Source organism: Lepisosteus platostomus, chromosome 7 (assembly GCF_059453375.1).
Source record: "Lepisosteus platostomus isolate fLepPlt1 chromosome 7, fLepPlt1.hap1, whole genome shotgun sequence".
Taxonomy (NCBI): domain Eukaryota; kingdom Metazoa; phylum Chordata; class Actinopteri; order Semionotiformes; family Lepisosteidae; genus Lepisosteus; species Lepisosteus platostomus.
In genome coordinates, this window is record NC_142617.1 from 17,772,261 (window position 1) to 17,800,122 (window position 27,862).

Consider the following 27,862-nt stretch of genomic DNA (forward strand, 5'->3'; position numbering starts at 1 on the left):
ACCCAAGCGGAATATTCCACCTACATCAACCAGTCCAGATCAGAGCTGACTAAGCTTTCTTGTGTAAGAATGGTGCCACATCCCTCCTGCAGAATTTCAGATGCTGGTACTGTACACTCCATACCACAGTGCCTACAGACCGTACTAGCAGCACCCTCATCCCTCCAGGGCAGGGGAAATAACATTTTTCATGTGACCAGTGACCCCTGCACCCATAGTTATAAAAATTTTCCAACCCAGTGTCTTACAGGAAAGTGAGCACCTTCTGGAGGAGTGGCTCCTCTATCACTGAAGCCAACACAAGTACACAGTTGTCAATGATACCAGGTCCTGTGATTGGACTGACTCTGCCGTTCTTAAATAAAAAAATCCAGATGTAAAAACAGTAATCAGAATGAAGACCAAAATTAAAGGGCCCTAGTAATCAATGTACAGTATTAAGACATCATCTCCTCTTAAAAAGTACTGTCAGTCTGAAAGGAGGCAAAAGCGTGGAAAATTTAGATTATTTTGTTAAGAGCTATTGAACAGCCTATAATAGTTAATAGTTAATAGTTAATAGTTAATAGTTAATAGTTAATAGTTAATAGTTAATAGTTAATAGTTATAGTCCTGATCTGTAAAAACTGTACACTTTTGTTCTTTCCAGGCCTATACCATCACATACAAGCAGGTATCTTTGACAAGTTTAAGCCCAGTGTAAAACATGGACAGCAGATCAATGAGAACATCACAAGTAAGCATTATACTTTACTGGGTTTTGATTTTTCTAAGAGATCTGTATTCCTCGGGATACTAGGAAGTTGAATGGACCCTAGTTATAAATCTCAAACTATTACATTTGGATTCAACCAATCTGCTCTCTAACCAAATAATTAATGGTGAACTGTAGAATACAAGTGTTTCATGCAATAATGCAGAACTGGTAGTGAGTAAAAATATTTGGTGTTTTATCTGCATGACAGTTCCTTGTAAATGCCCCTTTCATTCTTAATAATAAATAAAATAATAGTACCCAATATTAAACAATGGTTTTATTATAACTGTGCAGATTAAGGATAGCGATAAAGTCCAAGCCAACCTATTTGAGGAAGGAAAAGAAAACAACAAAAATACCACTGATATACAATCCAATTAACACCTCAGTGTACTCAGTAGACATTCACAAACTGATGCTCATAAGTCATATATCTACTCAAAGTGAACGCAAGAAAATATTTTCTGAAATACAGTGCCCAAATATAAAATGTACTCACAGAAAAGAAACACTGCATGTTTCTTACAAGTTTTATTTATTTATATTAAAAACTTGATGTATTCCCCTATCTTGTAGTCAAAGGCACCTCACAGCAGGGGAGAGTGTGGGCGGCTGCTTGTGATGCGTGCTTTAGCTGCTGACACTCTGGGAAATAGACTAAACACAGATACAGACTGTTGATTTGTAAGTTAGCAGAGTATCCAGAAATAAAACTTGTGAGCTCTGCAAGGTTTGAGAATGGTATTCCCTTATGAATGCTAAGCAGTTCAGAACGAAACTGTAAATGTAACCAACCCAGATAGGACAATCCAACTCTCACACCCATCATGAGATTTCCATTTTTAATCTTTCTTTTGTGTTATTAAAATGTAATTAAGAATATCGTATGCAATTATGGTCTCCATGCTACAAAAAATATATATATTTTGCTTTGTCCAAAGAATACCAACCAGATACAGTACATTCCTTAAAGCCTTAAGGACAACCTACACTGACTGCCAAGAAGAAATGGACCTGTACAAAGAAGACTGTGGGGCATCTGGTTCACTTATTCCAAATTCTCAACGCACTGACAAATTCAGACCAGTACGGTTCTTTAGAATAAACCTTAAGACATACCAGAGGACATGTTTTTTTTTTATTTGTGGGTTCCAAATTACAGCTTCAAAAACACTCAGTTTAGAAAGTGGCAGCAGGTATCACAAGCAGAAGGTTTACTTGGACTGCACTGATACAGTATCTCTGACATACAAATCTCAACTATCAAAGAAGAAATCTTCCAAATACCAACTCTAACGCATTACAAAGGCTCCCTGCATGAACCATTACAACCCTGTACTTCAAGTAGAAGCCAGAACTCTGTACTGTATTTTTTGTCACACCTGTTGAGTCTATGTTGGCTTGGAAACACATTCAAAACTGCTATCAACACTTTTCTTTGAATGTTAGATTTGAAAGGCAGCCACTCGGTTTGTTCATAGAGACACTCAACTAGCCATTGATACTCCGAAAATCCCTGCACTGTTAAAGAAGTCCTTAACCTCTCATAATGCAAACATAAGCCGATAAACATATTCTAAGTGTGATATTTGTTCTCTTGCAATGCAACTGCCCCTTTTTGATCAGTGCTGAATTCTTTTGCTTTTTAAACCACTTTATGTTTTTTGTAGCACCACCTGCTTTAGCCATTCTTAGCTTCCAGTAAATGGAAAACGTCTTTTGTCAACAACTGAATAAGTGCTTAGTGAGTGTCCTACTATTACACTTTTAACACATCCTATTGCACCATTTTACTATGAGGTGCTCTAGGTTGATGCTAATAATGAGATCTATTACACTGAAAATACTATAGCGGTGCAAAAAGGAGAAATTAAATAACAGTGCAGCCGACACACAATAAATATAAAAAAATCATTTGGAGTCAAGTATTGATGTCCTACTACTGGACTATTTTTTTTGTTTTTGCAATGTTATAGTCTTCAAAATTTTCTATATAAGCTATATTCAGCTATAACTGTTAGGAAAACTTTTTTAACAATTAAAACATAACAGAATATTTTTTTCTGAAAAATATAACTGCCAAACAAAGTTTCAGTCTTGAAGAGCTGCAGATTGATTTTCAGTACCACAGAAGAGGGCACACAGCACAAGGAAATATCAACACTTTTTCTTGTAGTGCTTGTCAGTGTTTTCATTACAAGACATGATAGAGAGACATTCTCTTCTTTTGACCTTCTGCAAATGGGGGGCTGCAGCAGGATTTCTTGATAAGCTGTTCCACAAATTCCTATTTCTCCCCTGGCAAGTTTAAATCCACCATACACACATGCCAGAGTGGGTACCAGTAATATCCACCGGTAACATATGGGATCAGTCTGGAAGCTGCTCATCAGTCGTGTCAACCATGACAACTTCTCAGGATAGGGCACAGTGTTATTTTAGAATTGTCACTCATCAGTATTTGTGTTTTATTTATAGTCATAACTTTTTTTAGGCAGAAGAGAAAAGATTCAGACTTACAGATTCATGAAAGTGTTTTGAACAGAATATCAAACAAACAGTATGTACCAGAATGCAGAGTATTTACTTAAGCATTTAATATGCTTTTGGTGTTTTAATTTTAAGATACAGAACCTTCTTTGGGCTAGTTTACGTTGTACTGTATATAGTATATTAATGATTTTACTTGTCTGTGACACAGTCTTCATTACTACATAAGAGACACACAAACATTTTTATTACTATTAGTAATACATTCTTTCCATAATTTAAATCCATAAAGCCTACATACAGTATGATATATATATATACAGTACACAAGTTTCCAAATAGAGTATATACAACATATACTGTAAAAGCATAGATATAGATTATACAATCTTGAAAATGAGCTTGATTATGGACAGAGTACGCAAAGAAAGAAACACATTCATCAATGTCAGTTCGAAGCAACCAATAAAGCAAAAAAAAACGAGTTCCTATTTTACTCATTCTTTGCTATTTAATTGTTTTAAAAAACTTACATACCTTGTAAGGCTGTGGTGGCTCCCAGTGCACCCAATCATATATCACAGACTTCTCTTCTTGCACCACATACTTTGCCCAGGGTGAAATTCGAAAGAGGAGTTCGCCACTTTTGCTGCGTATCACCACCTGGGGAACAACAGAGAACTTATGTCACTGTACTGCCTTCATAAGGAGGGTTTTCTGTGCATTGAGATGAAAAAAGAAAAAAACAATACATTTCAAAATCTTTTTCTACTTTCTACAGTCATTTAGTTTTATAGTAGGTTTAAATATCAAAGACTCAATACTGTACAAAACAGCAAGTTTTTCTTTTTTGATGAAGAGGAAAAACTGACTGGACCTGTGCCTCTTCTTTTTTATTTTCAAAATATTTCTACTTTACAATTGTAATGAAAGCTACTGAAAAGCCTCAAAACAATCTTCAGAAGAGTATCACGAAGAGAAGACACAACAGGGACTATCACGCATGGCCTTAAAAAAGAGTAACAACCCTACAAGGGTTTAACAGGCATGAGTGTATAGACCAGTTAGCCCTTGCCCTCTACTTTCGTTATTGTTCCCAAGGATCAAAAATTGTGCTCAGTTTTCTGATAATATACTGTCTGTGCTATATCTGAGTTGTGGACCAAAACCTTTCATTTTCCAGACCCACAGACCCACAGATATCCCTGAAATAAAAAAAAACTGATGTCTTCTAAGCCATACATTTCATAGTATTCGAGTTTTTAGTTCTGGCAGTTTCAAAAACACTAGATTGACAAAATCAAATAATAGTGATCCAGAGAGTAGAGCCCAGGGATGTAAACAGAAAGCAGAAAAAATTCAGAATGAAATCATATTTTATTTTGGAGGGGGCATACAGTATCTGTGTCTTGGATACTTATTCCTACAAATCAGTTTGGCAATAATCCATGGGTGAATATGACATGAGTGAACAGGTATCCAAAAAAGGGCCATCTGACCTTTTTTTTCTTAGTTATGATTCTTCCATTCTGTAGGCTCAAAAATACTACCTTTGTATTATGGCCTACAGTGTAAATTGCTGGACTTATTTAATTGATATTGAAGGCCAATTCAGTAACATTTTCAAGTATACATTTTATAATATTATCATCCCATCCTATGGAGTTATTACAAATATTCAGGACAATTCCCATCATAAGTTACATCAATACCTCTTTACCATCCTCAAATCCACCACCAATGCTTTACCAGGGAGTACATGCGAGAAGTCTCCAGCTCAAATATGGGGAAACTTTAATGAGGTCATATACACCAGTAAAAGAGAAGAACATTTTTACACATACAGTATAATGAAGCTGAACAAACATGTAATTGTATTACTGTACTTCATATTTCATGGTTGCAAATACCAATTCGAATGAAGCCAAGCACACAAATATTAAGTGAAATATACAGTGGAAAAATAAAAAAAAACCTTCCACAGTGTATGTTGTTTTTTAACTTCTCTCTCAGATCAAACAACACCCCAGTTTATGTCTCTAGGTCTGACCCTAGGAGAACAACATTAAGGTTGATGCATCTATAAAATAAAATATAAAACTGGCCATTTTGCAATTTCCTTATTTTTTTCATAACATCTCAAACACAGCAAATTTAAAAAATACTCTAAAAATGTACAATATTTTACTCAATTTACAATAAATTGCATGAATTACGACTTTCACTAGGAAAGTTGTTTTCTCTCATATCGCAAGAACATTTTCTCACTGGAAATTGTCAATAAAGACATCAATTTTGGTATAGCTCTGGCTCTTTGGGTCCTGAAGCAGGAAGTAGATTTTACTGAATCTGTTATTTTTGTATAAGCATTTGTAATGTTTTTAAAGACCTTTTGAACCTCTGTTTACCTACAGTATGGTTTGGTTATATGTTTATCTTTTACTAGTATTCTGGTTTTACAATTTGGTGCTGACTGTAGGCTAGAGCCTGCTGTGTCAGAATGATACTTCAGAGGATGATAGGCATGTTGCAAAACAGGGGTCATTTTGTAGATAGCTTAAATACCAACTGGATATATTTACAAATTGGCTTTACATTTTAAAAAAACCCTTTAGGCATTCATGCTAGCATCTACTTACTATACATGGGTTCTGAAATTGTGGGCCTTGTCTTCCATCAACAATCAACTGTAATTTGTGCATGAGACACTGAAAGACAGCGGTTAAGAGTATTTGACAGCATTTAAATATTTTAACTTTCATATTGAGGGAAGAAGTTACCTATTTGTTAATCTCTCCAGAGGTCATCATGAGACTGCAGACAATTAGATATTGTGTGTCCATTAATACTGACTTACAGTATGAGGATGAAAAACAGGTGACTGTCCCTTTAACTAGCACAGGGAAAATTGGGTAGATTATCATAAGTCTAATTTAAAATGTAGGTGGATTCTGTTTCCATTTAACACTAGAATAGTGTTCAACTGAGCATTTTTCAATGTCAGTGCACCGTCGAAACTATAATTAGATTTTACTTCCATCAAACCATTTTTCCACCCTTTCTAACACCTATGCCGCAGGAAAGGCTACCTCAAGCATGCCTGAAACATATCACAAGACACTGCATCCCAGAATTAATTTACAAATTTTAATACACCTTTAGATCTAGGATGTCAATCAAAAAATCCATCAAAACCCTAAAACGTGGGTTAGGCTTGGCAGTATTTTTCACATGCTTTTCAATGTGACATCAGGGAGCAAAATCTCAGTGTGTGATGATAATATAAATGTTATTAATAGGAAGAAACTAAGATAGGACAAACTGATGCAGTATCTGTGCCAGCTGAATAGAAATGGAGTCTGCGAATGGTAATGGAATTTATAAAGGCAATATTTGATTTCATATATACTATTCAACATTTTGTACATTGGAGAGAGAGAAAAATAAATGTCTCTCAAAATTGCATTCAAAAGGGTTAACTCCTATAATACTAAAAATAAATAATTATTGTTGTTTTACAGTGAGAAGGTTTTAGAGAAACTAATCCGGGAACAGGGAGGAGAGTATAATATCTCCAATGTATTATATGTGTTTCACCTGAAGCAATTTTTCAAACTGTTGAAAACTTCCCATATCATCAATGAAAGGAAGCCATTTGGCCCATTTAGCTCATTTGCCAGCAGCTAATTGATTCAAGGATCTCATCCAGCCATTTCAGGTAGGGTATCTGCTTTGATAATCATAGGGTAGCTTGTCCCCAAATCACACAATCATCTGAATAAGGAAACAAAAGCTCCTGCTCCCAGTTCTAAATGTAATTTAGAAACTTTTTTCATCAACCTATTTTGTACACTGAAAAGGGCTCAGAACATTAACTGAACAAATTTAAAGATATCTGCTAAACAATTAAGCTTATAGAATTTACACCTAAGCTCTCAAGGTGCATAACCATATTTTTTACTACACTACTGACTCTGAATATGATTAGCTTACATCTTTCCTTCATTAGTAACAAGATTTTCTGAACATTTCAATGCAAACATTTGTAGAACAGCCAATCAATGGCATTTTGAAGAAAGACAATCCCATTCAGCAGACAGACACCTGAGTCATAATATGATAATTAACTGCATGATGACTTTACAAGCTTATTACTAATTTATTCACAGCTGTGCTGTAGGTTACGGTATTGACTTCATGGCAGTACACCTCTTAAAATTCTTGCTGCATCCATTTTCTATAACAATATCTAAAGATGAAAGTCATCCAGTAAGAAAAATGATGTACTGTAGGAGTTGCATAAATGTGTCAGTCATTTTTCTCCTTCTTTGTCATACCTTAATTTCTGCTACTTTGAATCACATTTCTATCTCAAAGTAAAATACCCCTGTTTAATTGGTTTAAATGAATACATTTCAATGAAAACACAGGGTAGCAGATTCTGACAGGTTTCTTTCTTTAAATGAGCTACTCCAGTTTAGACTGAAATGTGTGGATTTCATGAAAGATCCAGAAGTCCATATTTCTCTCTTCAAATAAGTTATTTGAGCTTTTCTAGGTTAGAATTCAGCTATATTTCAAGACATATAGAAGTACTATATTTTGTGAAAATACCAGTTGCCCCTACTGCTAAGACATACTGTACAGTACTTCACTCATTGCAACAGTACAGAGTAGGCCATTAATACCAGTACATGGAACTGATTTAATATTATAAAACTTAGATTTTATTTGGAGTCATCACAATGATTAAGATTACACAATTGTTTATAACTATCTAAGTTTCAATGTCTCTGCTTTGTCTCACAGTAACAAGAGAAGGCTTAAGTAACCCCACTTTCACAAAATCTGAAGTGACGTCATCGCAACACCCCTCATGTACAGTACATCAATTGTTGGCAGGTTTCAGAAATTCATTATCACAATGATTTATTTCACTACCACTCAATTGCTAATACAGTCTATCCAGCTTAAGTATGCATCATTTTCATGCTAGTGAAAAAAAAAGTAAATTCCATGGAAGGAAAATTACTCTTTAAATTTACTTTACATTACCTCAATTGCATGTACGTCCCAATTAACTGTATATATTTGAGGTATTTTTTCACAGCCACTGTTTAAAGGGACTTCAAGCTTACGCTGTCAGGTAGGCTATAACTAAACCATCATCCCAACTCATCCCAACCGAGCAAAGTACAGTATGCAACTTTAACATTGTTTTAGATATCAAAAGTGAGAACAAGGGCTGAGTTGGTGGAGTCTCATTAAGACTTTAAAGCAGTATAACTGCCACGTAGCCAGATCTCTTAAAGTAAGAAGGGGTGGGCCAGGTCCTGTGATGGGAGACTCCAAAGAAAATCAGGTGGGAGCTGCAAATGAGGCTTGTGGACCAGTAGGTGGTGCTCTTCCTTCTGGATCTGAATTTCAAAACAAGAGCTTCTGTAAGGTGACCAGGGACAATGCTAAAGGAAGACTTAAGGTTATATCTGCCTTAATTTACCTAGGGTGGTGCTGCACTTCAGTAATAAATGACCTAACAATTCTCTAACATGCCATGTCCTCTGGATATCTTTTGGGATAAAAAATCTATAAAATATACCATAGTATATGTAGTTAATTAATAAAGTGATAAAGTGCAGCCTGTGCACTGCAGACATAATGTTTTCCTGCGGACTTAATTGTGAATATACACGCAGAAACTGTAGGTATTATACAGTACATAGCATACACACAATGAAGTATTAATGTAACTTACTATTTGAATATTCCAATCTATTTTATGAAATAGTTTGTTCAAATACATTGCATTATTTATTATTTTTATTGGATGTTAATTAAATACATTATTATATATTATTAATTAACGTACTGTGTAAAAATATGAACTAAAACCATTAATTGGTGCCCTGGATTAATGCAAGTTAGAAACTTCATAGAAATGCCAAAACAACACAATGCTATTAAGCAGTCTAATATCAGCAGGAGTACATAATTATCTTGTGAATCTAGGTTTCAAATCATGTACCATTTTTAAATATATACAGTTTCTGCAAAATACAAAGTAATTCTCAAAAATTACTTATAACATCAACATGCTTGAAATATATTCAGTGCCACAGAGAGGTGATGTGTGACAACTGAAGTTGTAGAAAATAAATCAAAGAAATATGAGTGAAATAAGACACAAAAATACTTTAAACAAAGTAATTCCAATTAACTTGGTAGATTTTAGTTTTCCTGATTCTGGTTTTCTTGCTTTGTGCACAATTATGTATGGTCAAAACAAAAATACTACAAAAATTAAGTATTAAAAAAAACTATAATCAAATTACTTTTATTGTTTATTTTATCTTGTGAAGCATTCCTTAAATGCCATTCTCCATCTACTGTACAGTACATGACCTATGAACATCTTCACAACCATGGGTGATAATGGGCAATTAAAGAGTAGTAAAAAGGTAATTTCACCCCTGATAATATCTGCTTCATTCACACTTTGTGGACATCATTCTATTCTACAACATACAAAATATTTTGTTTAAGGAACTGCCTCACTAATGTTCAAAGGAAGAAACTAAGTAAAAAAAAGTATGTTTACTCAAGAGTTCAGACATCTTGGGAGCAACATTTCAGAAGATAACACAGAAGAGAAAAAGTTTTTTAAAGTGCCCTTTTTTTAGCAGAACATAGAAATTACTTTCAGATTTAAAGAAGTAAGCAGTGGTAAAATCTACTCTATTTACCTTCCTCCTCTGGGATGAAAACTGATGAAAAAATCCTGCATATTAAAGTTATTTATGCTTGCAAAACCACATTGTACAGCACAATCCTGTGTTCTTGGACCATTTGCCCTGAGTTTCAAAGTAGACACTAGTTAAGAAGCAATTATCCATGTTATTTTCAAAGCAATTTCACGCTTTATTAGTGAATAGTGCGTGCATACCTAAGTTTGCAGAAATCACGCATACCGCTACTTATCTCCCTATTGCTAATGTGATCTTTAAAACACTTTTTTTTTCATTCTCTATTTCTGAAGATGAAAATCTGGGACCAAATTTGAAATCTTTAGTAATTTTATTGCAATACTTTACATAATGAATGCAAAAATTTAACTGCAAGCAGTCAGGAACCACTGAAAGGGGTGACAAATAGCACTGAGGATTGAGGGGTTCTGGAGAGCTCCTCTGCTGGAACTGAAGCTAATCCTTTATTTTTTTTATACTTGTTTTAAAACAGATGGCGCAAACAACACACAAACAGAGGAGGGTGAAACACAGTATCTGATTAAGCTAGAGTTTGGGGACATACTGGAAGTGTCACTGACAGGTCAGTGTGTCAGAAAAGGAGACAGGGAAGGACTACTCCAAAGTTCATCCTTCTCTGTCACGAGACAGTGAACATGTATGTGATACTTATCTAAACATTGTGAGACTAGGGCACATTTGGAAATATGTAACTAATTTGCTCCTGGACACGTGTGGTCTGACTGTGTGTAGTTGAGCCCCAACCATTCCTTCTCAATCGACGACTTCTAAATTGCCATCAATCTTCAGGCCTGACTTGAGTGGTGAGTCTAACTGCATCTACTGTAAAAATCTGTCTTACGAGGTTTGGTGGTTAGGTGATAAAGAGCTTGTGCAAAAACTGTGACAATAGAGTCAGATACCTTATCCCATATTAAAAACACATGTAATTAGCTCCCCCTTTTCTTTTATTTATTTTCTTTAATTCTAGATGTGTATTTTTACGTTTATTGTACTACGTGATTTTTTGAAAAACACAGTATACATTGCTCAAAAAAGGAAAAAGGCAAAGTAAGAGTGAAATGAAATCTAAAACAAACCTTCAGAAAGTATCAGCTCAAACAACTGAGCTGCCTATCCTTTCACTGTGAGTACTACGAGTTTCGTTCTATCAGTACGCCATGGGTTCACATCATGACACTGATACGAAGAGATTAAATCAGATCTGCAAGATATATAGTCACAAAGTTGAACATACTCATACGAATTTGGTATTCTTGTACATACTGTAGCAACTGCTTAATTCAAAGTGTTGGTGTGCAAATGGCCTTCAAGGGGAGGATTTTACTGTATAACAATTTTCATGTTGCTAGTTGTTGCTGGCTCTGTAGAATTATTTGATGTACTATGTAGTAAGTTATATGGAAAAATATTTTTGCAAAACAAGCTTCACACAATAATGAAAAATGAAAGGAACTTGGTGTAAAATTAAACATTCAGTAGAACTACACATTCGATCAAAATAGTCCATAAAAAAACTGTGTTAAAAAGGAAAACCTTAACACAGCAGGGGAGGAAGAATGAGCAGAAAAGGTCATTAAAAGCCTCCCAAGAAAGGAGCTAATACATCAACTCTAATCACGCTGGTGCAGACGTACTGAACTAAACTATACAAGAATAGCATGGCATAGCAATATTGCACGAATAGCAATAATAAGTTATTATTCATAGAAGCCACAATTGAATATGCATAGGTATTAATCACCTTTTCAATAATTAATTCTATTGCAAGATATTAAGGTTATGCACAGCATAAATGGACATTATTTAGCCTCCTGGAAAAGAATAAGAGGAGGGAAAAAACAAAGCTCAGTTCCCACAATGCTCCAGACTCAGTTCAAGACACTTCTAGACGTGTTTTACTGTTCAGATCTTACCAGCAATAGCACTCCTTTACTCTAAAGGTCATTTAACACAAAGAAGCATGTCAGAGTAGCAGTGTGTAGTTCCCTTTTAATATATTCTAAAAAAAGGAACATTTCACTCTGGCATCTAAAATACAAACAGATTTTATCTTCTGAAGGGCATCCTGTATCCATCTCTCACTCTCCAAAGCCAGACCCAACATTTTAGTTGCCTCATAAACTGTGAGGTCAAACGGTTTAGCAATAGAGTACAAAAACAGTTTTAATGCTTCTCCACAAACTGTTTTCAAAGATAAAATACTAATGCACAGGACTATAAAAATGCTATTTAAATAAAGCAAATTAAATTACAGAGCAGCATATCATATCTGTACTGTATATACCTGTATGTTATTAAGTGGGGAGCCGCGTTAGTGTGCGTTGGCTGGAACAAGCGAAAAAATTGTTTCTCCTTTATATTTTTCAGCATAGAATTAACCCTACCTTGTTCCATATATACCTAAAAAAATCAATAGCTCTGCGATATTCTTCCTTGTTGCCATTTTTTAAAAATTATATTGTACTGTATATTGGTCCATTTAATTTCACTGTGCTCCTGAACAATCCTCTTGATTCTTTCTTGAAATAAAAACCAGTGGACAATGGGGTCACAAGGACATGCACAGGACAAGCAGCTTTCAACATGAATAAAATCTGTGCAATAGCAACAGACATTTCAGAACATCTCGTTTTGTGTAGGAGGCTACTGTGTGGAGTTGTGCTGCATAAGGAAAACAAATGACAATGAAAATTCTTAAGATACGAAAGAAAATAGTCTAGGCTTAATTGGCTATTGGAACTCTTATAAATATTTAAGAAATGTATTGATAAATTCAATTTAGTCCTCTGTTCATGAGTCATCAGCTACAAAATAAATGTGATTATTTCACTAAGACTAAAAGACCTACAGTACCTTTTCCATATTATACTTTGTTTGATAGCAACCTACAGTATAAGGCAACAATGAAGAGAACAACATCATAATTGCATCATCTATTTCTACTGTACATCTAATCAATTTAGCCTTGATCCATACATACTAGCAATGTTCAGTAAATTCTACTGGTTTTACTGGCATTTAAAAAATCGGTATCACTACCATCAAACCTATGATAGGCATTTCTAGGGATTTGTGTCTTTAAAAGTGTAGTAAAACCTTAAATATTCTCTAATAAATAATAATGAAATATAACATCTCCTGCAAATACACTACACACTGCAAAACACACAGAAAATCTTGAGTCATTCAAAAGGGCATAAATGAGCTAATAATTATTATATAAAAAAATAAGACACTTGGACAAAAAATACAGGAAAGAACATCTGAAATCTTATATTTATACTCTACAGATCCAGTGATTGGTCGGAGCTGGGGTATTGCCTTTCTCCTGAGCATTAGGAGCTCCATCAGGAGTTTCACTGGAGAAGTAAACTACCCAGCCGGCATCTTTCAGCACTGAACTCAAAGCAAACAAGTATGATTACAAAGTAAGAGGTTGTGAATAAGCTTGTCTAGCTGTTAATAAGTGAAAAGAGAAAGGTGCTTTTCACAAGGTCATCCCTATTTAAAAGATTTTCTGTAAATATAAATAGAAAAAAGGCCTGTTCTTACTGTGTTTTAAAGGTGATGAAAAAAAAAAACGATTCAAATATACTATGGGATTATCTAAGACCCCTGACAATTAAATTATCTTGAATCAGACTTTTTATTTACAGTCTCAGCAAAACTGGAAAAGAAGCTAAATAAAAAAAAGTCAGGCCATGCAGATGCTTATAGCGTAGGCAAAAAATAATTTCAATGTGGCACACGTCCATGGAGACCCTTCCAATTTCATAACAAAAACCACAGTAAAATGAGGGGGAATACAAGCTGTATTGTAGTTTTAACTTTAGAAAAAAGAGTAATTCCAGTAGAATAAAAAATGGGTCCAGACAGACTTTAAAAAATCATGAGATTATGCAAGAGTCCTAAATTCTGAGAACACTCTAAATGCCATGGTTTTCATGGTGTAACACTCCTTTATAGCTTCCTAACCTGCAATGACAGCAGAGATGGCTATAAATAGAGGCTGCTGTTGAGGGTAGACTATATACATCCTTTTATACATCTATTTCCCAGATTTTTTTTTTTTCATTTTGCAACTCCTGTTTGTGTTATCCATTATCAAGGTCACTGAGAGATAACCTATGCTTCATAGAACAAAAAAAAAACTGTTTCTCTTCTCTACAAAGAGAATGCAGAAAAAAAAGAGATTTTAAAACAATGGTTTATTTTACATAAACCTTAAAGAAGTTTAATGAGTCAGTTGAATGCAGTAGTAGTTGAATGTAAAAGACACAGTAGTATGCATTAAGTAAAGACATACAAATATACGTATACTGTATACAGTATTGTTAGCTACTGTATATCAAGGGAATTATTCCTTTGACAAAGGAACAGAATAAAATACTACCCCAATAGGTGCCGGCCAACTAATTTTATAAGTATCTTTAAGATCCTTAATCAGCTTTTCCTGACACACTGTTGGCTGAACACCTCGCCAAGATTCATCTGTCATCAACTATTCTCATCGACTTTTCTCCTGTAAACTTATTGATTACATCTCTTCAACTTAGAGAAAGTGCACCAATGCTCAAAAGAAACACACCCTCAGGTCTATTGGAATTAATCAAATACTTTCAACATGGACACCAATTCAAATCACATTCACAAAGTACAGTTGCAGCCATTCAAAACAAGCAGGCGATATCGCATTATTTTGGGGTGCGCTTTACGCAGTCTACCGCGAGTTACCGTAAATTCTCCTATAATACTGCAAGTAAAATAATACTATCCGGAATTTCCGCAAGGTGGAGCTAATAAAGCTCAACCTCTCATGTTTGAGCTGTCGCCATCAAAGTCTTTAACGAAGATATTACTAATAGTATTAATAATGAATGACCTTGGACAAGCTGTAAACTCATAGTATTGCCCTGGTCCACATTCTTTTTTTCCATTGACCGTCTTTGTAAAAGTAACACCACAGCATTTCGCAATCACGCATTTGTTTCCAATCATGCAAAGTACAGTAATTTTTGAGAATCGATTCACCATGCCTTTCACATGCTTATAAAAGAGATTGATTTAGGAACATAAACATATTACTGTATGCAAACTGTATTGTATACAGTATGTATATGTATATTTGATGTCTTTACTGTGCCCGTTTAAGTATTGAATATTTATATGGAATTTTAACACTGAAGGAAAATCTTAGTACCTGAGCATAAAAAGAATAGGAGCATACTGAAACGCGTGTGAAGGTCATAAACGATATTAATTTTGGAACTTAAACATACAGTATATGGCTTTTACCTCGCACTTTGAATGGCTGCATCTGTATAAAAACACAGATCAAAAAATTATATGGGTTCAGTATGAAATGTACAGTATACACTGTGAAAATGAACACTTGATATTGAGTATGATAGCCCTGAGCAACTTTTGAATGTTCTGCCACTCTGTGCAGTTCCAGTCAGCTGGCAAACGTTGTCCAACAAGAAGTGTCTCCCGTTAATGGCACTGGTGAGATTTTCCCAATAGTATATTCTTTTGACCTTAGGTCAAGAGAAAAAGTTAACCATGGCTAGACCTCCGCCTTATTTTTTTTTAAAGTTATGTCCTTGTGATGCTATCACTCAGTGGTCTTGAATTCTCCACAGTGGAAATCCACAAAGTAAAAGTTTTTAAAAAATGACATGAAAGCTTCTATTGAAGCTTCTTTTTTGGTTGAAAAGTTATTTATATCAAAGATACAGTTGTGTACATTTGAAAACAAAAGCTTATTTCCAAGCAGCAGAATGGAGGAATGGTTTTCTTGACAGAAACCATACAGTATTTAACCGTCTTTAATTGGCTACAGTACATCTGGATTCAAATATATACAGTACATCTCAAAATAATATAGTTGATTTCTACTACTGTTAACAGTACAATTCAATGTCTAGTTGTTGTATGGCACAGATTTCAGAGCAGATTTGAGGTTTTGGATAAAAGGGTTGAAATGAATTATTTTTCTTTCTCAGCTCTACACCCAATATCCAGTTAGAGTATTTTACATTATCTGTGACAAGCAGGCTTAAACAATTAACTGTGCAAACGTAATAATATTTGTCACTCAGACACTGCTGATCATTGCTCATTATTCCTGTACACTGTTGTCTATAAAACACCTTATTTTCAATTTAGCAGCACAGATAAACATTGAGATTTGATTGGTGACAAGCTGGAGTCAGTGTTATTAAATGCTATTTTACATCTTGTACCGACTATGGTAATTCTCAGCTTGGTATTCTGCTTAGACCTTGAATCTCAAATCTGCAGTGGATTCAAAGTTCACCAATACATATATTAACCCAGTATCCAGCTAGAGACCACATCACATGTTATAATTCACTTTAATTCTTAAACATCAGCTTTGTGCCCAGTTTCTTTAGGTATTGATTTTCAGGTTCTTTTGCTGACATACTGTACAAAGCACTACATGCCCCAGCTCCACTTATCAGATTGTGTTACTGACCCTTTACAATACCTGCCAGTACCTTCAGTTCTCAGCACTTAGGGCTTCTAGTTGTTCCTAGAATGTGACTGAATACCTTGAGTGGCAGATCTCAAGTTATCAAGCTCTGTACTTTTGGAACTCCTTACCAGATTAGAGACAAGCATTTTTTTTTAATCTCCAACTCAAGACTTACATCTCCATGATTCAGCCTTTTCACTTCCGTAGAAAGCCTTGAGATCAGATATCTGAAGGCAACAGAAAACTATTTTACACATAAAAAAGATTTTTGTCTTCATGTTCTTTCTTTTTGTGTATGGTTCATTTTGCCTCCCATGCACTGATACATTCTGTGGTGCATTTCAAGTTCCACTTTTATCGCAAGCTGAACAACACTAAGCAATACATATAATCAAGGCTAGAATATAATCAGGGCATGTAAAGTAGTACAAAAACTCAGTGGTGCTTGCTGACATATTCTATAATTCAATATCAGTAACGCAACAAGTGCTACTGAGACAGAGCAGGAATTTGCTCATCAGTTGTGTAGATACTGCATGAGAATTGGACAATTTAATCATTTTTTAACTAACTAATTGGCTTGTTACTTCAATTAAATGTGAACAAGAAGCATAATGCTCAGATTTCCACCATTAAGCTTAGTAGTATAGTAGACAGTGATGTCTCAGTTTTGTGTTTTGTTTTTCATAACCCGTTACATTGTGCTAAATCACCAAATGAGAGGTACTGAAGACTTCAAACTGAAGTGTGACCAGACTGCAAGTTGAATCCTGTTAATTAACCTGCAGGATCACTTATGTTGCTGCTCTGCAAGAAATCAAAAACTGTACTAAATTTCACCAGAAATTCACAAGTCCCAAAAACACAACGATTGCAAGGACGAACTGTAAGTAAACATCTTTAGTCTCAGATAATACGCTGTCCTATCTCAGTCCAAACATAAGAATAACAGACAAAAGCATTTCCATAAGATTTTTTTTGTTCTTGTGTTCATAATATATGAAGATTGTGTGCTGCAGCTGCCGTTCCTGCCTGAGCAGTTGCAGATGCTGGGCTGTCTCCTCCTTCTGTTATTAGAACACCTGCTACATTCTCCAAGAGCTGGAGAACAAGCTATAGCACTGATTTTTCTTGGAATGGGTTTTACCTTGACAAAAGTTCTCTTTTTGTATAGTCAAAACCAAATACGAAAGCTGAAAAGAGTCCTTGGAGGAGCAGACTGGACAAAACAGTACAGATTAACTCCCAAAAGTTCATTCTTTTCTCACTAACTGACCAGCACAGGGATGACATCCAATTGGCTAAGTGCTTGAATTAAGTGCTTGAGGTCAGACAGGCTTTTCTCTATTCATGGTACTGCCAAAGCCTCAGTGGATGTCAATAACCTTCTGATGTCTTAGCTCTCCTATTTGTGCAATTGAATCTGTCTTTATGTTGGTAAACCAAGAGATTAACAACTGTCAATTCCAAACTGGGATGTAAAAAAAGGAAACATTACAGTACAGTACAAAAAAACAACAACAGGGCCTTAGTGTGCTTGCTATTGTGGATAATAAGAATCATGGAGCCTTGCCTCAAAACGCAGGGGTATGCACAGAAAATGCGTCATCCATAATTAATAATACATCAACCAGGAAAAAAGACCAGCCATAACATCTGCATGATATTCACTATCCATACGGCAGAAGCCACATTTAAGCAAGTAAGTGTAAGACAACATAAAAATGCTTTCTTCTCAAAGTAAAAGAAATCAATAAAAAAAGATAAGAAAACATGGCAACTGTTCTTCTTAAGGGTCACTGTCATTTGTATACAAGAAACAGAACACTCACTTGTTCAACAGTGAATTAGAATTCACTCATTACAAAAAGATTAGAAACAGAAACAGCAGCAACATTCTTAGACTTCAGACGGAACTAATGATATATTACATTTATATGATAAGGCTGTAAAATAATTGCGCAATACTGATGAATGGGGCCTGACAACATACTGTAATTGTTCACTCAGCTATCATCAAAAAAGAAAACTTGGTCTGAAGTAAAATTTCAGTGTAATTTCAAGCCAAAAGATTTTTTCACATAGTAAGAATGGAACTGTCTTGTATTTGTTGCACCTGCATTACGTCTGTACAAACAAGATGAATAATTACTAGAACAACAGGACCAGTTCTCACACTGTTCTAAAGTAATTATTTCTGTGTCCCTATTAAAGCCCTCACAGACCCTGCTGTGGTTTTCTTTTAAGAAAGTAAGCCACCTGGAGACACTATGTGCTCTCTTACAATGCCAAATAGAGCAGTTTTTGTGTGCAAAGATATTGTTTCCTATGCAGCCATTTAGAAAAAAAATAAGCAAAAAAAATGCAGAAAATGGCCCAGACAAGAAATAAAAATCAAGTGACTCATGCACTGTTAGTTTTCAAAGTTCCTGAAATCTTTATAAGAAACTGTGGTACCATTTCTTACTAAGCACCGTAGATAGAATTCTGAAAAAAACACATTACATCAGACTTTGGTAAGGGCTACTATTAAAATCCTTCAGAAATTCTGTTTGCAGCATTTGGGAACTCGTGTATGGCATTCCAATGCTGTCAAGTCACAATCAAGTTTCCTCTCCCTCAAATAATAAGAGAATGGCTCTGCTAGCACTTACTGTACTGAGCACTCAGGGAAAGCAGTTTCAGCTGTCCAAGGGATGTAAATGCTACAAAGCTGCTCTTCCCAGAAGCAGTATTATTTGCCACCAGGTAAATTATATCCTTTACAATTTCTCAATTTTGGATAGATTAGCACCATCAAACAGCATTATACAGCATCATATAGCATTAGTGTGAACAAGGAATTTTCCTATTGGGAGAAACAAGAAGTCTACCAAAGGGACCCATTTCTAGAAGTTAATCACTTCCAGACTAATTCATACAATGTGTATAAAGCTGTCCATGGTGTCCCCTGGAAAAAGAGCAACAGGGATCTAGAAAATATGTTTGTATGATTCCATCTACGAGGAGTCAAATACGCTCCGTGAGGGAACTTTAAGAGGATTACAGAATGGTTAGGATTTTCAAAGGCAGAATTTAGTATTATCCAAAATATTGTCCCAGGAAGTGGCCTCGAGTCCATATTCCAAACAGTAACCACTGTTAAAGGTTTATATGAAGCCTTTAAAAAGGGACAAACATAAAAAGCAAATCCCTTTTTGTTACCATTGTATTATGCACTACGTATATTGACTACTTCACCATTGAGGACTTACAGAATAAATATAAACATAAAAATTCAAGTAAATAAAACATACATTTGTAGAAAGAAGTCTTGCAAGAAAAAGAATGAAGTCTTTGTGCTAACATTTTTTTTTAACCACAGATCCCTCTGGTTTACCTGTATATTTGATTAAACCAACCAGTGGGAAATATTTCTCAGTTGCTGGTACACAAAGGAAAAGCCTTAGAAATTAAAAAAAAAATGAAATGGGATTTTTTTCCTTAGCTGTTTGGAACATCAAAAACAAAGGAAGACATTCCGTGGGAATTCATTTAATTTCAATCACAAAGCCTTCAATACTTATCTGGGACTGAGCATGACAAACAAATGCTTTGATAAAACCTGTTATTCTCCGAGTCTGCAGACCAATTTGTCAGTGGGCTTTCACAATAATGTGGAAGATGTATATATTTGTACTGAAGGAATATAAAAATGATTTTAAATGACTGACAAAATAATATACTGTATACCTTTAACTAATGTGATCTATCAAAGTGAATACCCTTTTCATAAAACCCAATGAATATGGAAATTATAACATTCATAAAGAATAAAGCTCACAAACAACAGATTTACAATGATTTTTTTTGTATTATCTATAACTGTACAAACCTATCAAAATGTTTTTGAAAATAGGACTGTTCACTAATGTTAATAAGGTTCACTGAGAATAACAGCAGCCAGCCAGCAGCCATATCACCCTGCAACTCACAACTGGTAACCCACTGAAGCTAAGCAGGTGTGAGCCTGGTCAGTACCTGGATGAGAGACCTCCTGGGAAAAACTAAGGTTGTTGCTAAAAGAGGTGTTAGTGGGGCCAGCAGAGTGCACTCACCCTGTAGTCCATGTGGGTCCTAATGCCCCAGTATAGTGACGGGGACACTATACTGTAAACAGGTGCCGTCCTTCGGATGAGATGTAAAACCGAGGTCCTGACTCTCTGTGGTCATTAAAAATCCCAGGGTGTTTCTCGAAAAAGAGTAGGGGTGTAACCCTGGCGTCCTGGCCAAATTTCCCATTGGCCCTTACCAATCATGGCCTCCTAATAATCCCCATCTATGAATTGGCTTCATTACTTTGCTGTCCTCCCACCTGATAGCTGATGTGTGGTGAGCGTTCTGGCGCACTATGGCTGCCGTCGCATCATCCAGGTGGATGCTGCACATTGGTGGTGGTGGAGGGGAGTCCCCATTACTTGTAAAGCACTTTGAGTGGAGTGTCCAGAAAAGCGCTATATAAGTGTAAGCAATTATTATTATTATTATTATTATAACACTAAAAGGGACACTGCTTTAAAATGTAATCTAAGAAAATTTGAATCAATTAAATAAGGTATTGCACAGTTACCTAAATAGATGTGTCTTAAAGCTAGAAAATAATGAGTAAATTGTTTATTGCTGACCTGACCTTGATAAGAGGTCTAACTTGTTCTATGAATTATTTCATGATTGTGAACCAAATGTTAAAAAACAAAGAATCAAAGAATCATGAAGCAGAAGAGAGGCCTGGGGGGGTTAAAAACTAAGTATGAAATCAATATACAGTGCCTTGCGAAAGTATTCGGCCCCCTTGAACTTTTCAACCTTTTGTCACATTTCAGGCTTCAAACATAAAGATATAAATTTTTTATTTTATGTGAAGAATCACCAACAAGTGGGACACAATTGTGAAGTGGAACGAAATCTATTGGATTTTTGAAACTTTTTTAACTAATAAAAAAATGAAAAGTGGGGCGTGCAAAATTATTCGGCCCCCTTGCGTTAATACTTTGTAGAGCCACCTTTTGCTGCGATTACAGCTGCAAGTCGCTTGGGGTATGTCTCTATCAGTTTTGCACATCGAGAGACTGAAATTCTTGCCCATTCTTCCTTGCAAAACAGCTTGAGCTCAGTGAGGTTGGATGGAGAGCGTTTGTGAACAGCAGTTTTCAGCTCTTTCCACAGATTCTCGATTGGATTCAGGTCTGGACTTTGACTTGGCCATTCAAACACCTGGATACGTTTATTTGTGAACCATTCCTTTGTAGATTTTGCTGTATGTTTGGGATCATTGTCTTGTTGGAAGATAAATCTTCGTCCCAGTTTCAGGTCTTTTGCAGACTCCAACAGGTTTTCATCCAGAATGGTCCTGTATTTGGCTGCATCCATCTTCCCCTCAATTTTAACCATCTTCCCTGTCCCTGCTGAAGAAAAGCAGGCCCAAACCATGATGCTGCCACCACCATGTTTGACAGTGGGGATGGTGTGTTGAGGGTGATGAGCTGTGTTGCTTTTACGCCAAACATATCGTTTTGCATTGTGGCCAAAAAGTTCGATTTTGGTTTCATCTGACCAGAGCACCTTCTTCCACATGTTTGGGGTGTCTCCCAGGTGGCTTGTGGCAAACTTTAGACGAGACTTTTTATGGATATCTTTGAGAAATGGCTTTCTTCTTGCCACTCTTCCATAAAGGCCAGATTTGTGCAGTGTAAGACTGATTGTTGTCCTATGGACAGACTCTCCCACCTCAGCTGTAGTTCTCTGCAGTTCATCCAGAGTGATCATGGGCCTCTTGGCTGCATCTCTGATCAGTCTTCTCCTTGTCTGAGCTGAAAGTTTAGAGGGACGGCCAGGTCTTGGTAGATTTGCAGTGGTCTGATACTCCTTCCATTTCAAGATGATCGCTTGCACAGTGCTCCTTGGGATGTTTGAAGCTTGGGAAATCTTTTTGTATCCAAATCCGGCTTTAAACTTCTCCACAACAGTATTACGGACCTGCCTGGTGTGTTCCTTGGTCTTCATGATGCTCTCTGCGCTTTCAACAGAACCTTGAGACTATCACAGAGCAGGTGCATTTATACAGAGACTTGATTACACACAGGTGGATTCTATTTATCACCATCAGTCATTTAGGACAACATTGGATCATTCAGAGATCCTCGCTGAACTTCTGGAGTGAGTTTGCTGCACTGAAAGTAAAGGGGCCGAATAATTTTGCACGCCCCACTTTTCATTTTTTTATTAGTTAAAAAAGTTTCAAAAATCCAATAGATTTCGTTCCACTTCACAATTGTGTCCCACTTGTTGGTGATTCTTCACATAAAATAAAAAATTTATATCTTTATGTTTGAAGCCTGAAATGTGGCAAAAGGTTGAAAAGTTCAAGGGGGCCGAATACTTTCGCAAGGCACTGTAAACATTAATCTGAAATTTCCATAATGTTATACTTAAAAATGTACAAAGAAAGCTGTTATTTAGGATCCGACAGTGAGATGTTCTAAAACATAGAAGGTGGTCTTCAAGCCTTAAGCATAAAAAAGTCTGCTACCACTGAAAATATCCACACTAGATGCGTCATGTACTTTACGTTACACTGGGTACAAAAGTCTCATAGCGCAGTCAGAAAGAACATAAAACACGCTTAGAATTCCCTGAGAGTTCAGCATATCCCATTTTGCATCTCTGGCAATTCATCATTACAATACCATGGACACCATTTATAAAGACAGAAGTGACAGCACACTTCTTTCTCCACTCTGAAACACAGGTGTAAAAAGCCTCAAGCAACCAACACAAAAATCCTTAATCTCAAACAAAAATCTCTGACTTCTCTTCTCATGGGTAGATTCAGATTCCACTTTTAACTAAATAAAACATATCCACTTCACTATTTGCCATTTTCAACATTTTTTCTAAGAATATGCAACAGTTTTTTATTTTCTGGAATTTAATGATTTTCTAGAATGTTTAGAACAAAGCCACTTGCCATGGAGAATTTTTATCGATTACAATCTTAAAGGAAAAGATGAGACAGAATTACGTGAAATCTATAAATAATGGAAAAACAAGAATGTCAGAAAGTATTTTATTCTGTCCAAATATGATGTCAGTTCTTGCATTCACAGGACATTTCTTCAGCCTTTTCCATCAACACTAAAACTATAAATGTCAAACCCACTCCAAGCTAGTACTCTAATATTTGCACTGTGTAGAATGTTGCTACAGAAGGTCTTGCCAAAAGTCATCACAAATAAAGATTCATTAGAAGGAGAAAGTGGTTTTTTATTGCTAAGGATAATTTTGAAAAAAAAATGCAAACTGTTCATATGCAAACTAATAAATGAACCCTGATGAAAGAGTATTTTTGTGATGTGTCTGGATAGTGAAGTGTTATGATATCTCTGGAATTTATTTTAATTGCACTAATGACAATATCAGCGCTACAGATTACTCTGGCACATTTTTAATTATCTACAAAAGTAATAAAAAGGACAAAGAAATACGATCTATTAAAGAGCAAATTGAATTGGGGCCAGGTAGTGGAACTTTTTTAGTTATCAATCAAAAACAAAAGAGGTGAGCTCTTTCTGCTTATAAGTCTGCCTATAAAATGATTGCATATTTTTAAGAAATTATGCATGCTCTGATAAATTTGTAGAGAGAACCACTGAAAATCTGTGGAGAAAGCTACAATTGTCACCATTCGATTCTTTTTTTGTCCAGTTTTACAACAATTACAAAAATAAAGAAAAAATCATGGCTATGCAAAACTAACGTTCTGCATAATATTCAAAATGTGACTCAAAGTTATGTCTCTGCAGATGAACCTGTAATTCCAAACTGAGAAAAATAATAATAAATAAGTTCACATTTTCAAAGCAAAGAGACAATTACAGTACATTATTCAGTAAGGATTTGATTAATTTGTCATGACATTGCCTAGTTGTTAAAACAATACCTTTCAGTTGTGGTGTGGATCCAAAATCAGTGGGGGAGATCTGATAAATTTCACCATCTAAAATAAAAACCCTCACAGTTCTCATCTGCACAATGGTCTATGATGAACAAAGTGAATTCTTGTTCTAAAACAGTCATCACCAACGATGGTCGTGAAGTGAAAAAGATGTGTTCATATGCATCCTTAATCTGTGGATAAAAATAACTTGAATATTAAGTTATGGGAAATTAAATGATTAGGAACTCAATTCATTAAAATGAATACATAAGGACCTTGTATAGCATCCAGGACCAGGGTTGTAGAACCCCGGCATCAGTTAATCCCATATTAATTTGATGTATACAATTGCAACTAAAATGTCACATTTAAATCTATGCACTTGTAGTCTTCATTACTGCAGTTAATCAGATTCAGATCACAAGTTATTTCTGATTGTTGCAATCAAAATGCAAGAAGAAAACTGTACTCAATATAGGGAAATGAAACACTGAAATTTTAATTTGAAAAAGTATCCATGATGTAACATCATATGTCAGTAGTTTTCTTATTTTAAAAATATTTTCCAGGATCTGTAAATGAGATGTATTAATTGTGCCACAGAGCATTCATATAATCACTGATTCAAGGAACTGGAAAATGTATTTTTCATTTCTCATAATGTGAAAAATCAGGTCTATGGAGAGGGGGATCAAACATGACATTGAAAAAATGATACCGTAATTAACCTTTGTTATGTATTAAAATAATTTACATACTCCAATCATAAACCAGCGTAGGTCTGGATATTAAAGGCAAGAAACATATTAACCCAAAAATAAAGCAAAGAATTATTTTAAAAAATCTAAATGTACTTATAAATAACATTTTAATGACAGAAGAAATATCCAACTTATTGCTGGATTGAAGAACACAGCAAAGATGTATGAGCTGAAAAATCTCTTGATAAAGCAACGATTATGTGAAGATTTAAAATCCTGCAGTTGAATGGTTGAATGGAGATGACTCCCATATTTCTCTGCTTGATGATTACCCCATTAAGAAGAGAACCAACAGACGTCTATTCAAAATTTGAAAGATGCCTCTGTACAAAGAGAACTCTGTGTGCATCCAAGTTTTCAAGTCGTGGTGCAAAAGCGACAGGTGAAGATTGAAAAATTTACCTCATTTATCCCTCATTACCCTCTTGTGTTTGTTGGCATTCTTTCACAGATAAAGATGGTTTCACAAGATGAAACATCTTGGATACACATGCAAAGTTCAGTTCACTTGTTTAGTTTCACATGTTTGGTCATGAACAGAAAGGATTACAAAGACGTGTTACAAGCATTTTAAAGGTCAAAAGGAAGTGGCAAAGTGAACTTTAGAAGGCTGTTTCAGGACCAATGGCAAAACAGTAATCCATAAACACAAAAGCAAATTGAGAAAACTGGAAACAAGAAAGAATTAATTTATAAAAATCGTGTTGAGAGGCATCTTCAAGAAGTGAATAAATCCAAGCTTTTAAATAATCTCCTGAGGTGGATCTTCATAAAATAGGCAGATACATATTGTTTCATCAACAGGGTACTAGCAACCAAACATCTTCCTTATTTCTGACCCTTCCTATGTTTATCATTTTTCAAGATGCAGGGAAGTCATTTTATGTTTTTTGTCGATTGGCTAACATTTGAGATTATACAAACACTGTAGTACAGACCCAAAATGTATTGGAAACTTATTGGAAGACAAGTCTTGGGTGAGCTATTGGTTATTCAAGTCCAAATCATAAAGAACTATTAATCCTATAATTGGATCCAATCAAAAAGAGATTTCTGCTGTTTCTGCAGGTTTGAGCTGGTAACATTCTTTGGTCAATTCCTCTTACAATGAAAGTGACAGTTATTTTCCCCTCAGTTACCACAACCTTTCATTCTACTTAATTTACCAGAAGACTCTTAGGTAAAGTACTGTAGTTGCAGCCAGACAGTGAAACTCCCAAGACTAAATATTTAAATACTCACATGTACTATAAATCACAGTGAGGTACTTGCAAGTCAAAGCAAAAAAAAAAACACATTTGAAAAGCATAAATTAAAGATGAAAGAAATAAAAATAAATTGAAAATTCGTACATGCAACTTTCAGAGCTTTGCGTCTGTATGGGGAATCCCCCTGCTGTGCAATTTAGCCCAGAGATGATTGAAAAGTTATTCCATTTTACAGTCTGGCCAAAACTTCATGATCAAAATGTTTCCAAAAAAATTCTGAAATGGAAAAGTGTTTGGTGAGATTAATCTGAAATTGAACTTATTTCAGTCACATTTAATAGAAATTTCTGAGAGCTCTATTAAATATTATAATTAATAATTAATGAATCAGAAGAACTTCTACTGTATATGAAATATTTTGGAAGCTTCAGTTGTAATTTTCACTCTGAGAACAGCCATCCATGATGGTTGCTTCCAATACATTTTCTGTATCATGCACACAACTGCCATTATGTCTTCTTTCCAAGATCAGAGCTCATAATCTTTCATAACCAGATTCTCTTCACACTTCTTTAGAAATGTCTTTACTGACAAAATAACTCATTAGTGAAGAGAAAAAAAACTCTTCACACCAGTTTGAAAACACATCATATTTAATTGTTTTTTATTTGAAATGATGATGCACTGGGTTGGGAATAACATACTGTAGAGTGTAAATGTAATGGCCACTGCTTAAGCAGGAGTGAATCAGCAGTCTGTTTGTTGTGAGATGAAGGGAATAGGGGCAAGGGAAACAGGCAGTGTGGTACATGCAGCAGGCAGGGAAAACAGCCAAAACACAGTACAGAGTTAAGGTCCAGTGAAGGAAGGTTCAAACATGGAAGACACTGTAGTGAAGCACAGGGTGAAGCCCAAAGCCACAGTAGCAAACAAACAGAGTCCAAGCCGAGATAACCACAGAAACAAGTAACAAGAACAGAGATGATGCAGGAATGAAGAGAAGAATAAAGCAAGGTCAGGAATCCAAAGCAAACACAAATTAGGGAGCATGGGAACTAGGAACCTTGCATCTTAAAAGGCTGTGAGTAAACTATGAAAGACCACTGCCAAATCAGACCTTTAGTAGCAAACTAAAGCAAACAAGCATTGCTCTGTTTGTAGGATTTTCTCTGTGTGAAGGGTTTTTGTTGTGTGAAGGACATGCCATATAGACACCTGTTATTCTCACAAATAATCTCGTGGATAGGCTGAACAAGCATACTGGTGTGTCACTGTATTGTATGGAACTCATGTAGGTAGGATTAAAGATTAGCACAAAGCATAATGATACTAGAAAATCTGCTTCTCCACGGCCATTTAGGGCAATGTTGTGGCAGATGTTGTGAACAATAGAAGATCAGATAAG

General features: G+C 35.4%; 1 protein-coding gene across 1 annotated transcript in view; it reads right to left on the minus strand.

The window, feature by feature from the left end:
* Positions 1-27,862, minus strand: part of LOC148658417 (1,4-alpha-glucan-branching enzyme-like) — a 377,056-nt gene that overhangs the window by 271,321 nt on the left and 77,873 nt on the right. The window contains exon 4 of the mRNA XM_088639572.1: positions 3,785-3,910. Within this exon, the coding sequence (XP_088495698.1) occupies positions 3,785-3,910 (126 nt within the window). The remainder of the gene's footprint in view (positions 1-3,784; positions 3,911-27,862) is intronic.